Source organism: Aethalodelphis obliquidens, unplaced genomic scaffold (assembly GCF_003676395.1).
Source record: "Aethalodelphis obliquidens isolate GAN/ISIS:26980383/991018 unplaced genomic scaffold, ASM367639v1 scaffold8, whole genome shotgun sequence".
NCBI classification, from domain to species: Eukaryota; Metazoa; Chordata; class Mammalia; order Artiodactyla; family Delphinidae; genus Aethalodelphis; species Aethalodelphis obliquidens.
Genome location: NW_020837952.1, coordinates 24,773,861 through 24,800,579, shown reverse-complemented (window position 1 = coordinate 24,800,579; position 26,719 = coordinate 24,773,861). Strand labels below are relative to the sequence as shown.

At 34.9% G+C, this 26,719-nt stretch overlaps 1 protein-coding gene across 4 annotated transcripts in view; it reads right to left on the bottom strand.

Moving 5' to 3' along the window:
- The window catches only part of NAV3 (neuron navigator 3), a 592,658-nt gene that overhangs the window by 34,781 nt on the left and 531,158 nt on the right, over positions 1-26,719 (bottom strand). For all 4 annotated transcript variants that reach the window (XM_027107085.1, XM_027107086.1, XM_027107087.1 and 1 more), the window contains 3 exons: positions 20,564-20,647; positions 6,223-6,334; positions 676-797 (listed from right to left, as the gene is read on the bottom strand). In XM_027107085.1, coding sequence (XP_026962886.1) covers positions 676-797; positions 6,223-6,334; positions 20,564-20,647 — 318 coding nt within the window. The remainder of the gene's footprint in view (positions 1-675; positions 798-6,222; positions 6,335-20,563; positions 20,648-26,719) is intronic.

Sequence of the window (26,719 nt, the reverse complement as noted above, 5' to 3'; positions counted from 1 at the left end):
TCATAAATTCTATCTCTAGCAAACTTAAGGGACAGTTCTGTTAAAGTACATTTTTATATTTATCCTATGTTCTTTTGGTAGAAATACATACAGTCGCTTTCTTATACAGTGACACTTCATTCATGCTATAAACCCTGTTGATGCAAGGGGTGGAGAGGCTTTCAAGGTCTCTTCTTTCCCTTTTACTTTTTTTATTCCATTTTTTCTCCACTTCCACCATCCACCAGCACCACCACCATCACCACCATCAGCATCACCATCATCTTTTTTCTTCTTCTTCATCTCTACCTCCACAGTAAGCCCCTGCTCGGAGCCATTTATTTATACATGTTACCCTATTTTTCTTTACAGTATCTCTATAAAGTCAGTATTAATTATCCAATTTTTCCAGATGAGAAAATTTAGGCTCCCCAAAAAGGTGAGGTCACTTGCCTAAGATCCAAATAGTAAGTGTCAAAGTTGGGATTCAAATCCAAGTTAAGTTAGTGCCAACTCCAAAACATTTGCTCTTCAGCACCATGCTGCCCTAATCTCGGTGATGAGTGTAGCCTTTGAGGTGTCAGTCACTTGAATGAGACACTGTAAACTGCTGTGGATCTCTAAAGCCCAAAAGGAAAAAGCCTGACTCACTGTGCAGTAATAAGCTTCTGAATTAGATGAATGCTAATGGCTTACCCAGTTTTTCTTTTTCTTCTTCTTGGAGTCAGCATCGTTACCACTGCCAATGCTGGAATGGCTTGTGGCACTGTTGATACTAGAAACGCTTTCGGAGGAATGCTGTCTTCTGATGCGGAGATCTAGCCACAGATAGACAGTATCATGTTTACTCATTAAAACTTGCAATCTGAACAAACAAGACTTTTAGGCTTTCTGAGAGGAAGTCCTCTAATAAATGTCAACATGGCTTTGTACAGATTATTTCAATGCAGTTTTGGTTTTATAAGCTTAATAAAGTACAACCATATTTGCTTTAATTAACTGGGTTATCTGTATTAACATTCAATGGGAATCTCAAGTAAGTCTGTAGCACTGGTGTTTTAATGAATTCTGAGTTTTGTCCCAAAATGAAATGCTATGCTAGTGATTTTTACTGAATACCTGGATCAAACAGCACTTCCAAAATGATTTATTCCAAATGATTTGTTCCATGGAGTAAAAGGAAACTCTTAATAGCATGATAATTAATTGTGTGTTTTTAATATTTGTCCTTTGAATAAAGCTACCGAAGCCAAATATACTAACTTTCCATTTCATGGAATCCTACCTTGTTAGAGCCAAAACAAACCTTGCAAGTCATCTAAGCACTTCATACCACAGATGGAGCAATTGAAGCGCAAAGAAGTTAAGTAACTTGACCAAGGTCAAAGAGCGAATGGGGCGAAGGTCCTCAAGAGAGAATGTGGGTAGACTGCATTTGTGAATTAAACAGAAATCATACTTAAGACAGTGTAATTCTTCCATCATACCCCTAACCCCTGTCCATGACTTGGAAGAGTAATAGTAGTAACAATAATAACAGGTAATAATAAAGCTAGCTTTTACTACTCTGCTCTGGGAGTACGTAATTTTAAAGCAAACCACTGAAATGAGTGTAATTATTAAATTTTCCCTGTGGTCACGTAGCTGAAAAACAGTGGAGCCAACTTGAGACTTAGAAGTATCCTACTGTCTATTGTACTAATTGCCAGGTGATATCACCTCTATATACTCCTAAAAAGCATGGAGTGCTTCTCTAGATAATACGATATTTTGAAGAGGATACCATCTGATACTAAATCACTTTTTGAACATACTCACTTACTCCATACAATCAGCTTATAAGATTTATTTATAGTCATTAAAATTAAAATTGAAATGATTTCTACTCACAGTGAACTTAAGTGTTAGTGGAGACACTAATAATTCATAAAATTATTTTAAGGTCAAATATGCTTTTAGGCCATTTCTATTGTCATATATAATTGGTATCAATGCATATTATCCAAGCAAAAAAATCTCAGTGGAACTTAAAAGATGTCAGAAATTATTATATAGCTTTCAAAAAGTTCCCATAGAAATAATAGTATATAATCAAAGCTTTGCAGTTGACTAATTTAACAGTAAAATGGCTGATGGCAATGGAACTGTAACTGGTTACTTTCAAAACATACAATAAATAAGTATATGTGTGGGTGTATAATATGCATATACATATCTCCATCCTTAATCTCATGTACATACATAACAATAAGTACTTTAATTTTTCCATTAAGAGAATAACCATGTTGAAAAATTTTACAGGAGGGTAAAAACAGAGCTGTTTTTAAGAATCCCTAGAGTTTGGTCCAAAAGTATTTTTTTTTAATGATGAGAACATTTACTGTTTTTGCATGTCCAAAACATTACCAGTACCAAAACCTAAATCAAGGTATTTATGTGTGTTGTTTTGATTTAACAATAAAGGAGCACAGTATCCCTTAATCAACTAATATGGAAATAATATGAATAAGCAATAAAAGAACATGTGTAGGTATCTGTGTTTTAAATTTCTGCTACAGTTGGCTATAAGCTTTTCTGAACAAGATTAGTATTTTCTATTTTTCCCTTCATAACTGACTTTTACAAATAAAACAGATGTATTAAGCATTAAAGTATTCCAGAGTTTTTATTATATCCAGAATTAATAAATTATATTTGACTTCAAGTAATCCCAAATTTTAAAAAGATAGGTAAATTCTTGTTAACCGTAGGTCAAAAGTAGTCCTTGGAGGTATTCGTTATGTTCAATTATGACCGCATTTCCAATAAAGATTGGCAAGAGCATAATTTCCATAATACCATGGAATGAAGGGAATGCATTTTACTTTTCTCTGGCAATTCTTTTCTAGTGTTTGTAAGTATTTGACTGAGTACATGTGGCATTGCAGAGCTCAGTAAAGAATGGGTGACCAAATGAATATCAACAATCTGAATGAATGGAGAAGCTTATTTTAAAAATATCTATTTCAGTTTTATGTTTATTCATTCATTCATTTTCCACTTCCCACCTTCTGCACCGTCACTGTTCTAGTTCAAGCCACCAACATCACCTACCTGCTCTAAGAAAGAACAGCTGTCCAACTCACCTTCAAACCATTCTACAAACCAGAGTTAGAGAAATCTTTTTAAAGAAAAACCTCACCATCACTCCCTTACCTGAGACTTCCCAATGATTTCCATTTTAATAAGAATAGAAAACATTTCAACTCTTGCGCAGGCTCAGGGGCCATGGCTCACGGGCCTAGCCGCTCCACGGCATGTGGGATCTTCCCGGACCGGGGCACGAACCCATGTCCCCTGCATCGGCAGGCGGACTCTCAACCACTGTGCCACCAGGGAAGCCCTCAACTCTTAAATATGGCCCAAATGTTCCTCAGTAATCTGGTCAGTACTTATCTCTCCAACCTGGTTCTACTTACTTTACCTTTGGTCATTATCTTCCTTGTATCAGTTCCATAAAGGCACTAATCTCTTTTCTGTCTCAAGACCCTCCTGGAATGCTCTCCTCTAAATATTTACAATATGCCTTGATATGAGTTTTACTACTACAGAAACACAATCTGGATATTCTATATACATTCAACCCTTTATAACTATTTGTTTTTGTTAGCTTTAAATCTTATTAAATTATTTTTTAATCTTTCTTAGCCAAGTTGAATATTAACTGTTATCGTTTTGTTCATTTTAGGTATCCCTCCCACATTTCTGAGCAAAGGAATTCCTATTTTTCAATTCCAGTAGATATATCAAGCTACCTGTTGCCTGAGATAAAAGGAATCTTTCCAGAAAGTTTTACTTCAGTGACTTGTACTGTGGTAAAGAAAGGATTAAGCCTTTTTAAATCCCTTCTGGACCTATTTACTGACATGAAGATTTAGAACATAAGCTGCTTTATTATAGCTCTAAGATAAGCTTTAAATATGCAGTAATTTTCCATGCAGCATATACATTAACTCCCCCACATGGAAAGTTGCTAAATTCTTAACAGAAGTAGCCCCTAGAGAACTAGTTTGTCCTTCAATTTAAGTATATCTCACTTTATATAACTGTTTTCCTATAAGTTAAATTTCAAGTTTTAAAAAATTGTATTAGTCCTTTCTATAAAATTTGAATAAACCCCTTTTATGTGCAAGCCATCATTACGGCCAGGATTAAGGATTAAGAAAACAGACCACCCTGCCATCGACCAGGAAAGGCAGACCATAAACAAATTAAGGCACCAAAGTGTCTTAATGAAAATTTTGATGAGGGAAGTACAGTTATTTCCAGAAACACATCATAGAGGGACCTCATATAGTTTAGGCACAAGCAGGCATGTTTAGGCTAACTCTTGCAAGATCTCAAAAAGTTTTTATGCTGAACAAACAGGGTAGAAAGTTCCAAGTAGAATAAAGAGAATATATAAAGAACTTTTGAAGAACTGAAAGAAGTTCTGCGTAGCTGAAATATGAAATACACGACACGACAAAATAGCAAGACACACGGTCTAGAACAGTGTCTAGCACATAAATGGTAATATCAATAAGTACTTGTTGAATGAACGAAGCTGGCCAAGAGAGATTATGTCATGTTAAGGAGTTAGTATTTCAACCAAAGGCAATGGGATACCTTTTAAATATATATTGTTACACAACTGCTCTGGTCTCAGTGTGAAGAATGGCATAAGGAGGTGAAAGATGAAGAGCAGGAAGGCTCCTTGAGACTTAGGAGTTTGTGGTCATAGTTCAGGGGAGATATGAGGCATGGTGATAGCAGGATCAGAGAAAAGGGAACAAGATATATTTAATGGATGGAATCAATAGAACTTAGTGATTTACTGTGTACGAAGAGGAGGATTTCTGGCCACATGGAAGGATGGTGATGCTGTTTACTGAGAAAGGAACACTGAAGGCAAAGCAGGTCTGAGAAGGAAGAAGACAAATTCAAATTTGGGGATGTTGACTTTCAGGTGACAAACAGACATCCGAAGATAACCTAATGGAGTTTTCTCTTTGGCAGCTAGATATACAGATCTGTAACTCAAGAGATGAGCCTGCCCTGGAGAGATATATTTGACAGTTATCAACACAAATAATAATTATAGGTAGAGTACTAGATGAGCTTGTACAAAATTTTAGATAGGATGAAGAGAATCATAATGTATAAAATCATAATGGAAGACAGTTTAGGACTGCATTCTAAGAAACATCAACATTTAACAAATGCATACAAACGAGTGAATCTACAAGAGAAACTGAAAGAAATTTCAAAGGAGCAGAAGAAAAACTAAGAATGTGGATGTCATGAGCATTAGAAGAAGTGAATATTTCAAGTAGGATGCAGTGGACATCAGCATCAAATGCTATTTGCACAACAAATACAATAAGAATTTTAAACTTTGTACTGGATTTAGAGTTATCTAAGTCATTATTGATGCTGGAGAGAACAGTTTTGCTGGAGTAGTGGAAAGAGAAACCACACTCCCATGGTCTGAAGTGTAACTGGCTGTTGAAGACATTGAATGATTCCATCAAGCTTTCCCAAAATTCATCTGGAAATGCGAAGAGAGATGACAGAGCACTCAGGATTTAGGAAAACATTTTTCAGCTGGTCAAGAGTTGAGCATATTGAATGCTACTGAAAAGAGTCAGAATAGGACAACCTATGCAAAGAAAACAATGACATGACATTATCACAGAGTATTTCTTCAGTGACAATTTAAGGAGTAGGGTGGTGGCAGAGAAGATTATTTTATCATTGCTTCCAATTGCTGAAGCACAGTAATAATTAAAAATACACCAATGTTTAGTCCATTTTCTTACTGTTTTTTAAGTTCTCTACAGAAAATGTACCTTTTTATTGGCCCCACCCAGGACAAGTTACTCCCAGTATCCACTACTTCACCATATTGATTATTGTATTTTTACATACAGATCTAGATTTCCATACTCCTTCCCAGGTTTGTTTTGCTTGAAGGCAGATATGAATACATTAACCAACCTCCTCAGAGAAAAGTGTTGGACTATAGAAGCAATTTCCTTAAGGTCAGTTTGATACTGAAGCCTCCTGTTCTTAAATTCTGAGATTCTGACTGCATTAGTAGCAACTTATGTTGATATATTATAAAAGGCAGTGCGACTGAGTAAAAGCAGCTTTGCTCTAATTAATGAATAAAAATAGATTCCTAGCAGATTGGATGAAAAATGGCAAGATTTCTAAACATACCTTTGGGAGGGTGGTCTGGACCATTGAGCGCTCCCTGAATGGCTGCCTGGGCAGCAGAGTTCTGGGCCTTCAGCATTTCAATGGTTTCTCTTAGTTCGATCAGTTCAGACTCCTGTGAAACAAACAGAATTTAGGAGCTTTAAAAGTAAAAGATTCTTATTCATAGCTCACTATCAAATGAGTTTGATTTTATGTAGTGCTAATGTCCTGGTAGATTTAGATGCGTGGCTGACCTTTCAAGTTGTGTCTTACAACCTCTTACTTGTAAATGTAAGAAGGTAAATGCAATAGAGAATTAAAAAATAATGTCTTAGTTATTCTCTTATACATGTGGTCTGAACAGTCTTTATTTCTTTAAAAGGGTGGTACCCAGAGCTGACCAGTACCATAAAAAGCAAGATATCACACTGCTTATTTCAGATACCAAACTTATTAATACTACCCATGATTATATTACATAGATAAATACTATTATTGCATTGGTACATCATATTGCATTTACTGTTAACTGGAAACCCTGAGTTTTTGTCAAATGAGTGATTTTAGATTTTCTCATTTATTTTGCCCTTAGGAAATAGATTCTTTACATTCAAGAACAAAACCTAGAATTAATTCCTAACTCACTCCTATTAAATGCCATATGTCATCTTAGATTCTGGCACTGTTCATCCAACAAAATTCCTACTATGAAGATCTAGTTTCACCAAGCCAAAGCAATACAGGAATTTTAAAAAAGTGAATAGAAATATATGTAATGTATAGTCCTTAAAATAGTTAAATTATTTAAAAAGTTTACAAATCAAATTTTTATAAAACACCTATTTTCTTATTGAATTAAGGGTAATTTTAAGCTATGTCTCAACGAAAATCCGTGTATAAATTTGATCTCCCATAGTCATTTAAATGAATATCTTTATCAGAAATAAAGGACTCACTATTAGGAAGATAAGATAACAGCACCAACACAACAACAAGGAACTGCAGTGCTGTTTCAGCAGAAGCAATATTTCCATCAGGAGCACAAATACAAGGAGTATCCTTCTTGGCAGTGATAGCAAGCCTAAAAATTAGAATTTTTGTCAGCCTCTAGCGGGGGGAGAATTCCTCCATAACGTGTTTGTCATTCATCATTTTCTCCATTTTCTTTCTTCGGCAGAAAGCCAAAGAATCAGGCTTGGGTTCTTCACTCCATGGTAAGCAGTTTATCCCTACTTAATGTCTCCCAGTATATATGAAAAAAGGCAGGACCATGACAACTACCTCTGCGGGAAACTGCTTCATACATGAGAATGTCCAATGACTATTCCAGCCTTAGACACTTTTTTAAAAAAAAGATAGGTGGTGCTAACTGAAACGATATCCAAGTTTGGAATAGCTCCTTGGCATCTCACATATCTATCTTCTCTGAGTATCTGGCATATTCCTGATAGAACACAGTTAGGTATTTTTAAAAAACAAACCCTCTTACAGACTTTTAATAGCTTATAAGTCAAAGAATCTCATAATAGAAAATCAATAGCGACCTCCTGGATTCATAGATGGATCTTCAGATACTTGAGTACAATTTCATTTGCATTTATTTATCATAAAGGAAAAAGAACAGGTTTGTGAAAACTGCCAATACCATGACAAATTCAATCCATCATAATTTCTCAGTCCCTCTGAGTTTTATCTATATTCTGTCACTTGTCCAACTAGTAATAGATAATTGTACCAAAATTGAATCTATTTCCCACTTAAAATAAATCTCCAAAGTGATGAAATATTTATTGGAAATCCATTCTGCTTTTACCAGGAATTTATTCACAAAAGAATACCTATAGTGCATACTTAGTGAATCACATAATTTAAATAGTTAATTTTGTAACATATAGACTAAGATGAATGTTAAATTTTAAATAAAGTCAGATTTTCGTCCTTGAATTTAAAATTAACAGTGCTTGTACTTTGGATTAAAAAATCTGCTAAAACATTTGGCTTTAGGTTTAAAGAGGAAAAATGATATTGAAATCTCATACAAATGTCTAAAAACTTAGCTTAATTTTATGGGTTGGCTGACTTATTTTACTGTCAAAATTCTACCCTTTTCTAGAGAAATCTCTTCTAAAAACTATTTTTTTTAAATTAGAAGTAAAATGTTCAGGTAATATTGATTTTTCAGAAAACTGTGTTTAATGAAATAGAAGAATGATCACTTTCTAAAATTTTAAGTATATTTTTAACAACAACAGATATTAGCAGGGTAGTTGTTACTCAGTGTGGCACAATAAGCCCAAAAGAAGAATAATTAAGTAAGAAATATATTTGTTATATAATGTGGGGAAAAAAATAAATGAAATAATTAGTTTAGCCAAATTCAGATTAGCAGTTCTTTTAGAGAACTTTGTAAGTATAAATTGTCTTTCATTAAAAAGATAGTTAAGAGAAGCAAGAAGAACTAAAATCCTGTAGCCTGTGAAACAAAAACCACATTCACAAGAAGATAGACAAGATGAAAAGGCAGAGGGCTATGTACCAGTTGAAGGAACAAGATAAAACCACAGAAAAACAACTAAATGAAGTGGAGATAGGCAACCTTCCAGAAAAAGAATTCAGAATAATGATAGTGAAGATGATCCAGGACCTCGGAGAAAGAATGGAAGCAAAGACTGAGAAGATGCAAGAAATGTTTAACAAAGACCTAGAAGAATTAAAGAACAAACAGAGATGAATAATACAATAACTGAAATGAAAAATACACTAGAAGTAATCAATAGCAGAATAACTGAGGCAGAAGAACGGATAAGTGACCTGGAAGACAGAATGGTGGAATTCACTGCCGTGGAACAAGATAAAGAAAAAAGAATGAAAAGAACTGAAGACAGCCTAAGAGACCTCTGGGACAACATTAAATGCAACAATATTCACATTATATTCGCATTATAGAGGTCCCAGAAGGAGAAGAGAGAGAGAAAGGACCCGAGAAAATATCTGAAGAGTTTCTAGTTGAAAACTTCCCTAACAGGGTAAAGGAAATAGCCACCCAAGTCCAGGAAGCACAGCGAGTCCCATACAGGATAAACCCAAGGAGAAACATGCCGAGACACATAGTAATCAAATTGGCAAAAATTAAAGACAAAGAAAATTATTGAAAGCAGCAAGGGAAAAACGACAAATAACATACAAGGGAACTCCCATAAGGTTACAGCTGATTTCTCAGCAGAAACTCTACAAGCCAGAAGGGAGTGGCATGATACACTTAAAGTGATGAAAGGGAAGAACCTACAACCAAGATTACTCTAGCCGGCAAGGATCTCATTCAGATTCGGTGGAGGAATCAAAAGGTTTACAGACAAGCAAAAGCTAAGAGAATTCAGCACCACCCAAGCAGCCCTATAACAAATGCTAAAGGAACTTCTCTAAGTAGGAAACACAAGAGAAAAAAAGGATCTACAAAACTAAACCCAAAACGATTAAGAAAATGGTAATAGGAACATACATATAGATAATTATCTTAAATGTGAATGGATTAAATGCTCCAACCAAAAGATACAGGCTTGCTGAATGGATACAAAAATAAGACCCATATATGTGCTGTCTACAAGAGACCCACTTCAGACCTAGGGACACATACAGACTGAAAGTGAGGGGATGGAAAAAGATATTCCATGCAAATGGAAATCAAAAGAAAGCTGGAGTAGCAATACTCCTATCAGATAAAATAGACTTTAAAACAAAGAATGTTACAAGAGACAAGGAAGGACACTACATAATGATCAAGGGATCAATCCAAGAAGAAGATGTAACAATTATAAATATATATGCACCCAACATAGGAGCACCTCAATATATAAGGCAACTGCTAACAGCAGTTAAAGAGGAAATCAACAGTAACACAGTGAGACTGGGGGACTTTAACAACTCACTTACACCAATGGACAGATCATCCAAAATGAAAATAAATAAGGAAACAGAAGCTTTAAATGATGGAACAGACCAGATAGATTTAATTGATATTTATAGGACATTCCACCCAAGAACAGCAGATTACACTTTCTTCTCAAGTGCGCATGGAACATTCTCCCGGAGAGATCACATCTTGGGTCAAAAATCAAGCCTCAGTAAATTTAAGAAAATTGAAATTATATCAAGCATCTTTTCTGACCACAACACTATGAGATTAGAAATGAATTACAGGGAAAAAAGCGTAAAAAAACACAAACACATGGAGGCTAAACAATATGTTACTATTAATAACCAAGAGATCACTGAAGAAATCGAAATCAAAAAATACCTAGAGACAAATGACAATGAAGACACGATGATCCAAAACCTATGGGATGTGACAAAAGCAGTTCTAAGAGGGAAGTTTATAGCTATACAAGCCTACCTCAAGAAACAAGAAAAATCTCAAGTAAACAATCTAACCTTACACCTAAAGGAACTAGAGAAAGAAGAGCAAACAGAACCCAAAGTTAGCAGAAGGAACGAAATCATAAAGATCAGAGCAGAAATAAATGAAATAGAAGCAGAGAAAACAATAGCAAAGATCAATAAAACTCAAAGCTGGTTCTTTGAGAAGATAAACAATACTAATAATCCATTAGCCAGACTCATCAAGAAAAAGAGGGAGTGGACTCAAATCAATAAAATTACAAGTGAAAAAGAAGTTACAACACACCGCAGAAACACAAAGCATCCTAAGAGAACACTACAACAACTCTATGTCAATAAAATGGAGAATCTGGAAGAAATGGACAAATTCTTAGAGAGGTATAACCTTCCAAGACTGAACCAGGAAGAAATAGAAACTATGAACAGCCCAATCACAAATAATGAAATTGAAACTGTGATTAAAAATCTTCCAACAAACAAAAGTCCAGGACCAGATGGCTTCACAGGTGAATTCTATCAAACATTTAGAAAAGAGCTAACACCCATCCTTCTCAAACTCTTCCAAAATACTGTGGAGGAAGGAACAATCCCAAATTCATTCTATGAGGCCACCATCACCCTATGAGGACAAAGATACTACAAAAAAATAAAATTATAGACCAATATCACTCATGAATATAGATGCAAAAATCCTCAACAAAATATTAGCAAACAGAATCCAACAACACATTAAAAGGCTCATACACCATGATCAAGTGGGATTTATCCCAGGGATGCAAGGATTCTTCAATATATGCAAACCAATCAATGTGATACACCATGTTAACAAATTGAAAAATAAAAACCATATGATCATCTCAATAGATGCAGAAAAGGCTTTTGACAAAATTCAACACCCATTTATGATAAAAACTCTCCAGAAAGTGGGCATAGAGGGAACCTACCTCAACATAGTAAAGGCCATATTCGACAAACCCACAGCAAACATCATTCTCAATGGTGAAAAACTGAAAGCATTTCCTCTAAGATCAGGAATAACACAACGATGTCCACTCTCACCACTATTATTCAACATAGTTTTGGAAGTCCTAGCCATGGCAATCAGAGAAGAAAAAGAAATAAAAGGAATACAAATTGGAAAAGAAGAAGTAAAACTGTCACTGTTTGCAGATGACATGATACTATACATAGAAAATCCTAAAGATGCCACCAGAAAACTACTAGAGCTAATCAATGAATTTGGTAAAGTTGCAGGATACAAAATTAATGCACAGAAATCTCTTGCATTCCTACACACTAATGATGAAAAATCTGAAAGAGAAATTAAGGAAACACTCCCATTTACCATTGCAACAAAAAGAATAAAATACCTAGGAACAAATCTACTTAGGGAGACAAAAGACCTGTATGCAGAAAACTATAAGACACTGATGAAAGAAATTAAAGACGATACCAAGAGATGGAGAGATATACCATGTTCTTGGATTGGAAGAATCAATATTGTGAAAATGACTATACTACCCAAAGCAATCTACAGATTCAATGCAATCCCTATGAAATCACCAATGGCATTTTTTACGGAACTAGAACAAAAAATCTTAAAATTTGTATGGAAACACAAAAGACCCCGAATAGCCAAAGCAGTCCTGAGGGAAAAAAATGGAGCTGGAGGAATCAGACTCCCTGACTTCAGACTATACTACAAAGCTACAGTAATCAAGAAAATATGGTACTGGCACAAAAACAGAAACACAGATCAATGGAACAAGATAGAAAGCCCAGAGATAAACCCACGCACCTATGGTCAACTAATCTATGACAAAGGAGGCAAGGATACACAATGGAGAAAAGACAGTCTCTTCAATAAGTGGTGCTGGGAAAACTGGACATCTACATTTAAAAGAATGAAATTAGAACACTCTCTAACACCATACACAAAAAGAAACTGAAAATGGATTAGAAACCTACATGTAAGACCGGACACTATAAAACTCTTAGAGGAAAACATAGGAAGAACACTCTTTGACATAAATCACAGCAAGATCTTTTTTGATCCACCTCCTAGAGTAATGGAAATAAAAACAAAAATAAACAAGTGGGACCTAAAGAAACTTAAAAGCTTCTGCACAGCAAAGGAAACCATAAACAAGACGAAAAGACAACCTTCAGAATGGGAGAAAGTATTTGCAAATGAATCAACGGACACAGGATTAATCTCCAAAATATATAAACAGCTCATGCAGCTCAATATGAAAGAAACAAACAACCCAATCCAAAAATGGGCAGAAGACCTAAAGAGACATTTCTCCAAAGAAGACGTACGTACATGAAAAGCTGCTCAACATCCCTAATTATAGGGAAATGCAAATCAAAACTACAATGAGGTATCACCTCACACCAATTAGAATGGACATCATCAGAAAATCTACAAACAACAAATGCTGGAGAGGGTGTGGAGAAAAGGGAACCCTCTTGCACTGTTGTTGGGAATGTAAATTGATACAGCCGCTACGGAGAACAGTATGGAGGTTCCTTAAAAAACTAGAACTACCATATGATCCAGCAATCCCACTACTGTGCATATACCCAGAGAAGACCATAATTCAAAAAGACACATGAGCCCCAGTGTTCACTGCAGCACTATTTACAATAGCCAGGTCATGGAAGCAACCTAAATGCCTATCGACAGATGAGTAGATAAAGAAGATGTGGTACATATATACAATGGAATGTTACTCAGCCATAAAAAGGAATGAAATTAGGTCATTTGTTGAGACATGGATGCATCTAACATCTTCACAGAGTGAAGTAATTCAGAAAGAGAAAAACAAATATCATATATCAACGCATATATGTGGAACCTAGAAAAATGGTACAGATGAACCGGTGTTCTAGGATGAAGTTGACACACAGATGTAGAGAACATATGTATGGACACCAAGGGGGTGAAGCAGCGGGGGTTGGGGGTCATGATGGGATGAATTGGGATTGACATGTATACACTGATGTGTATAAAACTGATGACTAATAAGAACCTGCTGTATAAAAAAATTAAATTAAAAAATTAAAAAAAACAAAGATAGTTAAATTCTACACTGATAGTGTGTTAAACCTGAACTAGTTATCTCTCCATATCTGCAAAAGTCCCCTCCTTTTTTCTTACTTCAGTTAATGAGATCCACCCTCACCATCATTCAAACTAGCACTATCTCTTTCTCTGAGTCTTTCCATGCGATTTCCTCCTGTGCTTTGAATATCCTTCACCCTTAAGGGCCATGGTGACACGTCTCCAACCACATGACACCTCTTAGTTTTCCTTTGAGGAAAAATGAACAGGTTCCTTCTCTATGCATCCAGACCATTTAATGCATTCAGCTTATTTATCTGTCGGAGAGTTTATCTTTTCACCTGATTTATGATCTAATCTCAGTAAATGTTGGGACGATTTTGTTCAAATGTCTGGTCTATGTTAAACAGGTGTTTCTTCCCTTCAAAAAATGATGTAAAACTTCAACTCTACTGCATATTTTAACAAGAGGGTGTCTGATCACTTAGGATGTTATATACTAAAAACGTCAATAACTTTATTATTCATTATATACTGAAAGTCTCAATGTGGCTAAATCAGTGGAATCACTTCCTTTGGATGGCAACAAAGTGGGTTTTCCTTTCTCTCTTTTCCAAAAGTGGATAGCTATGAATATAAAGAATTTTAGAATGAAAACTGGACTAAGAAAGAAATTTCTAAATAGTTTATTTCTAGCCTTCCTTTTTTCCCCTTTGTAGTTATAGCTGATTGCTCACATTTATTTTTAGGGTACATATTCTCTAAGATGTCTATAATCATGGAGCTTGCAGTGCTGCCGCCAAGGACAACTATGGTCTCCCTGCTTTAGTTTTGGCCGTGGCAGGGAGTGTGGATTAGAAAAATAATTAGAAGTGAGTTCCAGAGATAACCAACTATAAAATCTTTTGATAATCTGAAACATTTTCACATAGTCTTTTCATTTTAAAGGTGACCTAATAGAAGATAACTTAAGTTTTGAGAATCCCTATTAAACCTTCAGAAAGAACCTGGAAAATGTAGATACCATCAAGAGATGAATTTGAAGTTTGTTCCTCTAATTTAGTAGTTTTCAGTTTCCTACTCTTCTCCCAAAGAGAAGATTGGGGCTGGAGTAACTCTTCAGAGGGTCTTGGGAATAAGATGATCAGATAATATTTTATTGATATTTTCCACTTTTCAAAAATGATACTTTAAAACATGAGAACCGAACTCAAATTTCATTTACCTACAATGAGCCATTCAAGATAACGATGCCCCAAACATAGGCTGACCACGTGAGATTCCAGTAATGTAGTCCATGTGAGTTTCTTGTGTAAAAGAGGCTGGATGGAGTCAGTATTTCTTCTAACTGTTTTCTACATGTCTCTGAGGCTAAACAAGCTATCAAGGTCAGACTTGAAATGCTTCAAAGTAAAGTGATCAAATGATCAAATACTGTGTCATAATACTGGCATTGCTCCGTGTTTTTCCAACCTAACTTCCTAACAACATCTGACCTCTTTCCAAATTTCTCCTGGACACAGGCCTTATTGAGAATCTCACAGCTTGGCAACAAATCTCATCAACCAGCCTGACCTTCTACTTGACCTTCTAGGCAAGGCTCTTAAAATTTTTCCACTAAACCAGTCTTTTGTTTCCTCACACTGACACAGTTAATCTCACATTATCTAGCTATAGTTGCTTTGAACACACCCCACTCTCCACCCCTTCATATGTGTCTTAAAATTTTGTGAAGTTTTCTGCTGAAAGAACCTGGCCAGCCCTGGTTCTAACTAAATGAACTGAATTCATCAAACCCCAGTACCACAAGTAACTTGAATCCATAATAAGTAACTTACAGATTCAAATTATCCTATGCCGTAAAAGGCTAATGAATGTATTTTCTGAGTCTAGTGATAAATTTTTAAAAACACTTCTAGATGATAAATATTTAACCTGAACTAGGAGTTAATGTAAAGATACAATTCAACTAAAATTTTAGCTTCTACATTATCTATTTCCAGAGAGTTGGTTTTGAATTTTCTAAGTTTTAACATTTAAGTGTCTATTCATCTAGTCATCCAAAAAAGTAGTTTCACAGAGGTAAGAATGAGCAAACCCTAGACTTTATAGTTAGCATAGAATCAACATCTGAGCTTCACTACTCAAACAAAAATATATTCCTCTGTCATGCTCTGACCTTCTAACAAGACTAACCTACCACACCTTAACATATGTTCTAATTGCCTCTGGCACTACAGATATAAGGAAGTGATTTGAAAGTCTTCTAATTGTCAATGAGTATATAGTCTTAGTAAATTTGCAAGGATTTAGCAGTAGTTGTGTAAAAATTTCATTCATAAAAATATAGATTTGCAGAATTCTTATCATTTTGATGACCTTTATTGCAGCATAAGAAAATAAAACCCTGAACTATAAGTTGAGTGACAATTTTTTCATTTCTGATACGGATGGTATGTAGCTAGTACCACTCTAGATGCACTGAAAAGAAGCCGTTTCATCACATATAATAGATGCTTCAGGGCATTCGGTCTTAATTCTTTTAAAGAATCTTGGTGGAAAAGTACTAGTTAAGGGACAAGGACCTGAAATCCAGGTAAAATTCTTGATCAAACTATGTCACCATCACAATCTGTTGAGCCTTAGGTATAGGGGATACCTAGAGATAGTGTCACCCTCTGGGCAGCATTACTGACAATTATCTTAATTACTCTTATTTATAGATTTACTGTTCCATAACACATGGTCTTCTGGCAGCTACAGGGAATGCTGTTAAACTACTGGGAAATGCTGCTAGACTGATCTTCATTAACTAACTTTTATCATGTGAGCCTAGTGTCAAAAATCTTTGAATGGCTCCTGTTTCCAAGGACCGGATTCCTTAGATATCCTTCAAGCCTTGGTTCCACATTTCCCTCCACATTCCTTCTTTTTCCCTTAATGTCTCCCATAATTTCCCTCCTTGCAGTTCACACTCATGGTGTTCCTTCCTCTATGACAAGCGGCCCTCCATCTCTCCTGAATTAATTTTTTTCATCCTCCCAGAGCCTGACAAGGCTCCTCTTGGCCACCTCTCCTCTAAAACTAATGTAAATAGACCCACAGACATAGAAAACAAACTTATGGTTACTAAAGGGGAAAAGGGAGGAGGGAAAAAATAGGAGTTTGGGATTAATATATACACATTACCATATAAAAAAGAGATAACAAACAAGGACCTGCTGTATAGCATAGGGAATTATACTCGATATTTTGTAATAGCCTGGAAGAGAAAAGAATTTGAAAAAGAATAGATATAACTATTCCATAACTATATATATAACTGAATCATTCTGCTGTATACCTGAAATTAACACAACATTGTAAATCAACTACACTTCAATAAAAAACAGAACAAAACAAAAAACCACACAAAAAAACCCAACCCCCCCCACACACACACCAAAACTAGTGTGAAAATGCAATGGTTCTCTGTGAGAACACTCAGGACACTGTCCTGTTATACTTCTAATTGCACCTCATATTTTCTGCCTCCTGAGTTATTCATACATGTCTTTTCTTTCTTTTATTTTTATTTGTTTATTTATTTTTACCAGGCTACAAGTATATAAAAGCAGTGTTTTGGCACATATATTTAGCAAGAGAATCGGTGTGACTTGGCATCTGGAAGCAAGGAAAAAATTTAGAACATTATTCAAGGGAGTGATTTTGGTCTATGAACCTCACTAAAATTTTGATACAGTTTTCAGGCTATTAATGCCATATGATTGTTGAAAATCACACACTGAAGCAGGAGTCTTGGATCTGAGTCCTAGTTTAGTTTATCTCTTTCTTTCTTTCTTTTTTTCCCTAGTTTATCTATTTCTTAAGTAGATACCCAAGCACATGCAACCACCTTGGCCTTCGGTTCTTCATGTGTTAGCATCCTACCTTGCTTCCCAATATACTCATTCTTAGCTTTAAATTTTTCAGTAGTCCTTACCTTCACCTGAAATTCCCATATAGTTGAATTATATTTTTATCATATTCTGTCACCTACTAGAATATAAACTCTATTTTATATTATAACCGGTTATAAACTAGGATATAAGTATGTGTGTGTGTGTGTGTGTGTGTGTGTATTTCACTGCTGAATTCTCAGTAGCTAGAACAGTATCTCATACACAATAGAAATTCATTATAACTTTGGTGCATGACTAATGGACAAAGGAACCTTGGAAGTCTAGAACAGAATTTCAAAACCTCTGCTTTATATTCTCTGCTCTTTTCTCCCAGGATTGTTGGATCACCAGAGAACAATATGCCCTTTTATCTCAGCTCCCTGAAGAAAATGGCTTTCCTGAAATATGATTAAATGTTATGCCCTCAGCTTTTAGAGAAATGTCTATTTGAACGGAGATTTTGTCTTTTGTTATTTCATGACCCCAATTGAAGAAATTTTACAATAAATTTGTTCTTGAATTCAGTGTCTGAAAGTTTGTCTCTTCAATCTAAATTATGCTCTTCTGGTCAGAAAATGAAAACTAAACATGCCAAGCAATCTCCCTTTGTGCCTTAGCTTCCTTGAGAATCAATTCAGTTCAGTGAATTTCTACTTTGGGGTGGTAATTACCTAGGCTCAAGTATCTTGTTATATACATTCCTCTACTGGTTTTCACTAGATTCTGTCATTGAATTGTGTTATATCATAATCCAATAAACTTTATAAGATTCTCAAAACCACTCTGGAAAAAAGCAAGTTATAAATCTCAGATTACTAAAATAAACATTGTTAAATAAATAATATAATGAAATAAACATTGTTAATAAAATACAATGCTAATGTGAATGTTAAAAAACCTAATGTTGATAAAATAAAATAAGCATCGTTTTGTGTGTATACATATTTCAATTAAAAGAGCAACCATTCTACTTTCAGTTAAAAAAATGGCAAGGGCAATTGCAGACATCATGATATCTTCCGAGAAAACTTTACAATTTTGGCAATGTTACTTCAAGGATAATGTGCAACAATTATACAATTCTTTGTATTATGGAGATGTATTCTAAAATATTCAGGAATTTTTCATAGACATTATAAATTAACAAACATGTATATATTTCCAATTTCTACGAGAAATTTGCCTACAAATAAAAAAGAGCTGAAGGAAATATGGAGAGGCAAAATATATAAATTTTGACTTCTTAAAGATATTGAGACTTAAATACTAACCATGATTTCTAGCAATATGCCTGGCATATGACCAATGATGAATTTGGTTTATCTTACATTTTTTAAGGAAAAAAAGGAGAGAAATATAAAGAAAGGTAACATTTGTTGACTATCCACTACCTGTGACATATTACAGTATCTCACTCCTCAGAATGATTCTACAAGGTAGTTATTATAACTCCCACTTCTATAATGACAAAATTGAGGGTTACGAAAGGGAGATTCTCCAGCTCTTGAGAGACCTCGCCGAGATTCAAACTTGAGGCTACTGGACTCCAACATTTATAATCTTTCCCACCTGAATGCCCTTAAAAAGGCCTTGTAATCCTACTTGCTGAATTCTTATGTTACATAGTGAAATGGTAAATTGTATCACCCCCAAAAAGATTAAGACAAAATTTATGTGGTCAAAGGAGTTTGTTATCTTCTCTTTCAGAACAGGCTTGACAGGGATGGACAGTGTTCTCTTTCATGGACAGGGGAGAGCTACGAAATGGGAGAATGAAAGATAAGGGCAAACAGAATACAGTTCTATAATTATACCAGGCAACTATAGGAATATTTGATTTCCTCTTTTGGTTTAATTGGACTGTTCAGTTTTGTTTTGTTTTGTTTTTTAACTTTAAAAAAAGTAGTAAACTGACAAAACTCAATAACACATGCTAGTTCTTTAAAGCCAAAGCCATACTTTACAGAACTGAAGCCAAAATCGAAGCCATCCCTATGGAAAGATATAGGAACTGATTCTACATCAGTTGAAATTATCCCAAACTATTTAGATATGGATCTCTTTGAAAATTAGACGAAAACCATGGAAATCTGCTTATATTATGTGCATATGCCATTTTTACAAATATTTCCACACAATTTTAAAGACTTTTTAGACACTCATCCAAGGACTCAGGTTAGGGCCACCAAATTAATGGCAGGGAGGTAAGTTACTGGTCATCATATGGAAAGTGTCCAGATTCTTTCTATCCAGTGTGGACCTTTTGATATTTCTGCCTTTGTGAACCAAATTCTCTGTTGCTTTTTTTTTTAAAAACCATTCCTTCTTCTACTCCATAAAATCCTTCAGGTTTGTTTTAAAGCTTTTGATGTAGCTTAGCTTTACTTCAAAGACAGCATCCCCAGATGCCAACTAGTCTTGTTACTCCAAAATTATGCAGGACTGTTCCTTGTCTCGTGGATACTGTAACATAAGGCCCCTTACTTTACAGAGCCCTAACCTCTATTTTAGGCCTTCTTCATGAGGATCTCAGATCACAGCCATGGTCTATAACTGGGCTTATAGACCATGAATTTGTGAAAATTCTTGTCAGAGTGCAATTCTCATCAACTGCGTTAAATTATTCCTAGAATATTCTAACTCTTCTCCTGTTTCTTTTTCTTAACATTTGGTATGCTTTCAATAGTTCCAGTCAGAAGTAAAATAATAGACTGCCTGAAAAGAACATGTGTGTGTGTGTGTGTGTGTGTGTGTGTGTGTTCCAAAATAGGTTAATCGGAATCATAAGTCTTTAAATTAAAATCCGAAAAGAAAAGGTATTATCTTGCCATTGTTCCAATTTACTTTAGAATGGATCCTCTCAGTATTATTTCTAAGGAGCTGCATCTCAGGTATTGTTTAAACACCCTATGCAATTTCCTATCTTATTTCAAGCCCCAGTGGCAATTCCTGAACATACCTTCTGTTCCGCTGTCATGGTTAGACTTTGCAGTCGGCCAGTCATATTCCCTAAACTCTTTTCAAAAGCTGCTACGAGGTGAGCCTGTGAACAAAACGGAAGGAACATATCTTAAATGTCAGAACCTTATGTGGATGGATGAAAACACTTCTCTTTACAAAATGCTTAATTTCAGGAATTCTTACTCTTTAAATACTATGACTGCCATGTCTGGCTTTCAGTGCTGACTCTCCGTTAACACACATCTTCATCTATTATTTCTAAACTTCAGCTTAAAAATCAGTGTTTCAATCTTGACATTTAATGAGTTCAACTTCTGAAAGGGAATGCTATTTTGCAAATAAAAACACCTTCTAACTTGCACATCATGGAGGATTTGATACCCAAAATACTGGATAAAGTTCTGAGTTGCCAAGTTTTTAGACTCAAAGCCCAAGAGGAGGTTGCGGCAATACTCAATGGACGAATGTTCCTCATTCATATACCTGCATGATGACCTTTGAAGATATTGTTAGCTCCTCTATTGAAATGATGCTCTCTTCCAAGTGCCGGAAATCTGCTGACAGCTATAACATTATCTTTCCTCTTTTTCTACTAACAAAGAATTGAATCGAAAAGAGTTGTCTTCACTTTCCAAACTCTTCTCAATAAAAAGGGCTTTTATTCCTACTTTTTTCCCTTCCACTAAGGAAATGTAGGTAGGCCAGCTAGAAATAATATTCAGTTATATTTTATTTAAGTTTTTGTGGCTCTGGGGTTTTATTTTAAATCTCAGAGAATTATACATATTGCAGTACATAACCGTAACTCTTACGATTAAGAAGTATTTGAAAATCTTATTCTAGTTCTAAAATAGGCCAGTTTCTATTGACATGCTATCATGCAACAGCTTGACCCACAGAATATTATGCATGAAGAGATAAGTCAACCTCTCACTGTGGCTTGATGTAGAACCACAGGTATGTTCTCCAATTTTATTGCATCCATAAAAAGATACAAGTACAGAATGTTTTACAACCTACATCTATAATAAACTATGTGTGGGGGAAAATTTGCCAAAAGGTTATTTTTTTGAGAGAAGGGAGTGAGAGGATGCAATTAAAATAAATCGCCTTGTAAATGGATCACAGGAGTCCTAAGAATTAGGGTGCTAGAAGTTTATTTCATTATTAGTAACAGCCAGAAGTTTATTCCATTATTGGTAACAGCTAGAATGTACAAGTCCCTTGCATTAGCATCATGATACAAAGGTGTCTTTGTTCCTAGCTCTGAGCTCATCCTGGGATGCCTTTGTTTTCCTGACACTATAATATAGAGAAAGATGATTTATAGAAGACGCTATTAATCTCCAGTCCATCAGTAAGTAAAACTCTATTCTTTCGCACCTAGCTACAAAACAGAAACAGACTCACAGACATGGAGAACAGACTTGTGGTTGCCAAGGCAGAGGGGGGTGGGGGAGGGCAGGACTGGGAGTTTGGGGTTAGCAGATGCAAACTACTATATATAGGATGGATAAAAAACAAGGTCCTATTGTATAGCACAGGGAACTATTCAATATCCTGTGATCAACCATAATGGGAAAGAATATAAAAAAAGAATTTCTATATAACTGAGTCACTTTGCTGTACAGCAGAGATTGGCACAGCATTGTAAATCAACTCTACTTCAATAAAAAAATTTTTTTAAATAACCAAAAAAAGCCTCTATTCTTTTCCACTCCCTTCTCCCTCTTTCCTCCTTTCCCTCTCTCTCAGACACACACATACTCACGACCTTGAGAACTGTACTCCAAGGTTTGTTAGCAGGTTTAATCAGATAAATAACACTCTTTTTAAAAAACAAATCGTATCTAATAGTTCAAAACGTTTCCAATGACAAGGAATGTCATTACATCAGAATTAGTACCCTCAGAAATTAGCATAAGGTTATGTCCCACTTTCTCTTATACTTAACCTTCACACTATGTTAAAGGTGAACAAAATGAAAATGTACAGCTCACTGGTTCATCGTCGCGAATATTCATGCACTCAGAAAGAGGATTTGAAGACCCTGGAAGTCCTCCCTTGCCCCTTCCTCATCTCTGTCCCCTCTCCCTTCTGAAAACATAACCACTAGAGTGACCTGTGTTATAATTATTTTCTTGCTTCCCTATATAGTTTGGCCACCTAAGCTTGCATCCCTAAACACTATGTTTTAGCTTGGCCTATTTTTAAAACTATCCGAGTGGAATCACATGGCATGATTTCTTGGTGACAGTTTTCTTTTGCTTAACATTGTATTTTGAGATTCATCCATGTGGTGTGCAGCAGGAGTTAGAATTTGCTGTAAAGCACTGCTCTGTGTGATTTATAATTTATTTGTCCGTGACGACCATTAGTGCTGATTCCAGTTTAGACTGTTAAAAATAATCCTGCTATGAAGATAAAATGGGTTACTAAATTCTAAAGCTAAAATTGCTTGTTTTCCTCTAAAATAGAAGATCTTTGTTAATATTCACTACAAGAAGTGCAAGACTCTACATAACATTGAAAAGTTTCAATTCTCCCAAACAACTGTAAGGTTTAATTGTTGGACAATGAGTCCTTGAATGTATATACTTATAGAAAATTGCTTCATTTTACCAGCTGTGCGTATTTTATCAGTTTAATAGGAATTAAAAATATGACAAAGAAAGCAGGACTGTGAAGAATACGCTGCACAAATATACTGCTTATATTTGGTATCTATGAGTAAATATAAAATGTTCACCATTAGAAGGTCAGTTTTCAATCTTTGGAAAATTGCTCTTCATTAATTATTTACAAGAACATATATAACTAGTTACAAAAGAACATTTTAATTTGAGTCACATTGTTCTCCGTGAAAAGTTTGTTAAAAGTATGTTTGTGAAATGCTGCTTTAAGTTTATGCCCCCTTAACTTAGTTTATCATAATAGCTTTGTTACTTTGAAGTTAATAAAAGGGCAACTTTCGCACCAATTTGATTCATGGAAAGGCACTACAATAGGTAACATAAAGGAAGGCATTTATACCAGTGATAATCTTCGTCACCTTACTGGAGAAAAAAATGGAATGTAAGACTGATTAAACTATAGGAAAATATATCTTGTCTAAAAACTTTATAAAATGATAACTTTAAAAGAACTGTGGATTTTTAGGGGGACTGTTAATCATAGTTTACATGGTTCTGACTTTTCTCTTAGCAGCTGCATAATTTTCAAGCCACAGTAAAGTTGTATCAATATGTTGATGAATATTCCCTACTTGTGTTAGGTGAAGTCTGTGAAGGTAATAAAATAGACAAGACTGAATACTAGTTAAGGGAAAATACTTTTAATACATATTGTCTTTAGTTTTGAAATCACGTAACATAATCTGAAGAGACATGTAAAAAACTGTGGTACTAAAAAATAAGATGGAATATCATTATGAAAAATGCCTGCATTGCATTTGTTCATTCAGAATTCAGTGACAGCCCATCAGCCGAATAAAACATACTCTTTACACAGATGTATATGGGGATAGATAGACAGGTTAGATAGACAGACAGAAATAGATGACTTTACGTTTGAAATTCAATAGCTGGATGAACTGAAAATGACTCTGAAACTATCATAAATAATATTTCATATTTCTTTTACTGTATAAAATTGTCCCTTCAGTGTCTGTCATTGTTAATTATGTGCAAAATAGTTTTCCCTTAAAGGAGATGTAGAGAAACAAAAGTAAGTGCCAGATGATATAAAAATATTAAATAGAGCAAAGATATAGGACACAATCCCAAGGAAAATAACACCTGAGAGATCTGTGGTTAAAAGACTTATGCACTGAAAGGCAAAAAAACAAAACACACAAAAAACAAAAAAAACTTTTTTTGGTTACACATTCATTCAGCGATGTTTTTGAAAACTGGTAGTAATAACTAGCCTTCATGTCCATTTCCAGATCATCTAAGGGCTGAGATTTGTAAGAAATACATTAAATGCATCCCACCTGGCTTGGCAGCATGAAGGTATGGGTGAGAGGCCAGGGGGCACCTGGCTGACTGTCTGATGTGACCATACATTCCCGGGGGCCTTGGACTGTGGGGCTCCTGTTCTCTTCCTGTTTGTTGGTGGGGTATTGATTCAAAGAAGGCCAGGCAATAGCGCTGGCCAGCGTACCCTCTCTCCTTTCTCCAGACATCCTAGTGGACACAGCTCTATAAAGAGGCTTCCCAGGCTTTCTGCAGCTCTGCTCAGAGAACTTCGCAAGGGGAGGGAAAGGCTCAGCGTACCTTCTACTGAATGGAGGTCATATTCTGTCAGGCAAATGAGAGGTGAGCTGACTGAATAACTTTCTGACTTACCACTGCCCCTTTTAACAGAGGGGGAGAAAAAGCAGAAAAACAGATGTTTCAAATTTAAATATTAAAACACAGATTACTGTCTGGACTCCATATAAATATAATCATGCTGCCAGGTCCAAACATGTGACACATCAATTACAAAAAGAAAAAAACCCCCAAAAGCCCAAATTAAGGAAAACCAATTAAGTCCTGATAGAATTATTCATATATTGAGTAAAACTGAATAGCTGGATCTTAAAATGATTACTAGATAAACGATAATAATAACAGTTAATGATATTTTCTACAGAACCAAACATTGTAATTTGTCTTTATAAATCATGGCTGTTACACTTCTATACAACAATGGTCATTGTAGTGATCCCATTTCACCAAAAAGTAAAAAGTTTACTCGTGGTCTGTATAAAATAATAAATAAAAGGCATATCTTTACCTCCAAACAGGAAATGTACAAGATTAAAAAAAATTTTTCACTTACATTGAAGAAACTCGACAGAAAAATTTTTCAGTCTTATAATTAATTTCATTTCTGTACAAGTATATTAAAATATATGCATATATTACATACATCAACAAATGTTAACTCAGAGGCAATGACGTGAAACACACTCTGAATGAAATTTAAATGCAGTATTTCTTAGAACTGAGAAACCAAGTGTTTTCTCAAGTAAATCCTTTGATGACTTATAATGGTGCACGGAATCTAAAGTGACATTTTAAACTAAGTGCTAAAGAGAATGAGTTCAAGATGGTTTGTGCCTTATAAATAATTCAAATTTCTGAATGTGTAAAGGAGATTATATCCTTAAAGATACAAAGGAACATAAATATACAAGACTCCATCCCTAGTAATTATAATGATACTATTAAATGTTTAAAATAGGACTGACCTTAAAATTATTTTATAAACATTTATACAGGCATCCACTTACACAAGTTCTTAGTTACTGCAATAGTTTTAAAGTAAATTTTGATAAACTGCTTTGTAAAAGAATAGAAGATAATATATATCTTCATTACCTGAATCTTCTGACTTTTATCTTTTGACAGTTTCAGCAATACATTTATCTGATGGTAAAAAGCTGTAACAATCCATATCACCACTGAATAAAAAAGCACTAAATGGTGAAATAAGATTTAAATTCCCAAGAAATTAAAAACTAGACATCACTTTAAAAAATTGTGATAGATCTTTAGGTGTTTAATTTTTAAACTTGAAATAATTATAGATTCGCAAGAAGTTTCAAAGAGAGTACAGAGAGGACTCTTGTACCCCTTTATTCAGTTTGCCTCAATGGTTACATTTTATAAAATTATAGTATAATATCAAACCCAGAAATTCATTATTGGTACACATATGAAGATTCACACATGTAAATAACCACCTTTCATCACCACAAAGTTCTTCCTATTGCTACCCTTTATAGTTACACCCACTCTCAGGAGGGAGGTGACCACCTTCCTTAAACCCTGGCAACCACTAAGTTGTTCTTCATTTCTATAATTTTGTCATTTGAGAATGTTGAATAAATGGAATTATATAGTATGCGACCTTTCAAAATTGGTCTTTTTTTCACTAAGCTTAATGCACTTGAGATCCATCCAAGTTGCTGTGTGTATTAATAGTTATTTAATTTTACTGCTGAGTGGCAGTCCATGGTATGGATGTATCTATCGGAGTTTGTTTATCCATGGACCTATTAAGAGACATTTTGGTTGTTTCCAATTTTTGCACTATTAAAAAATAAAGTTGCTATGTACAGGTTTCTGTGTGGGTCTGAGGTGATTTGAGAATATTTCTAAAA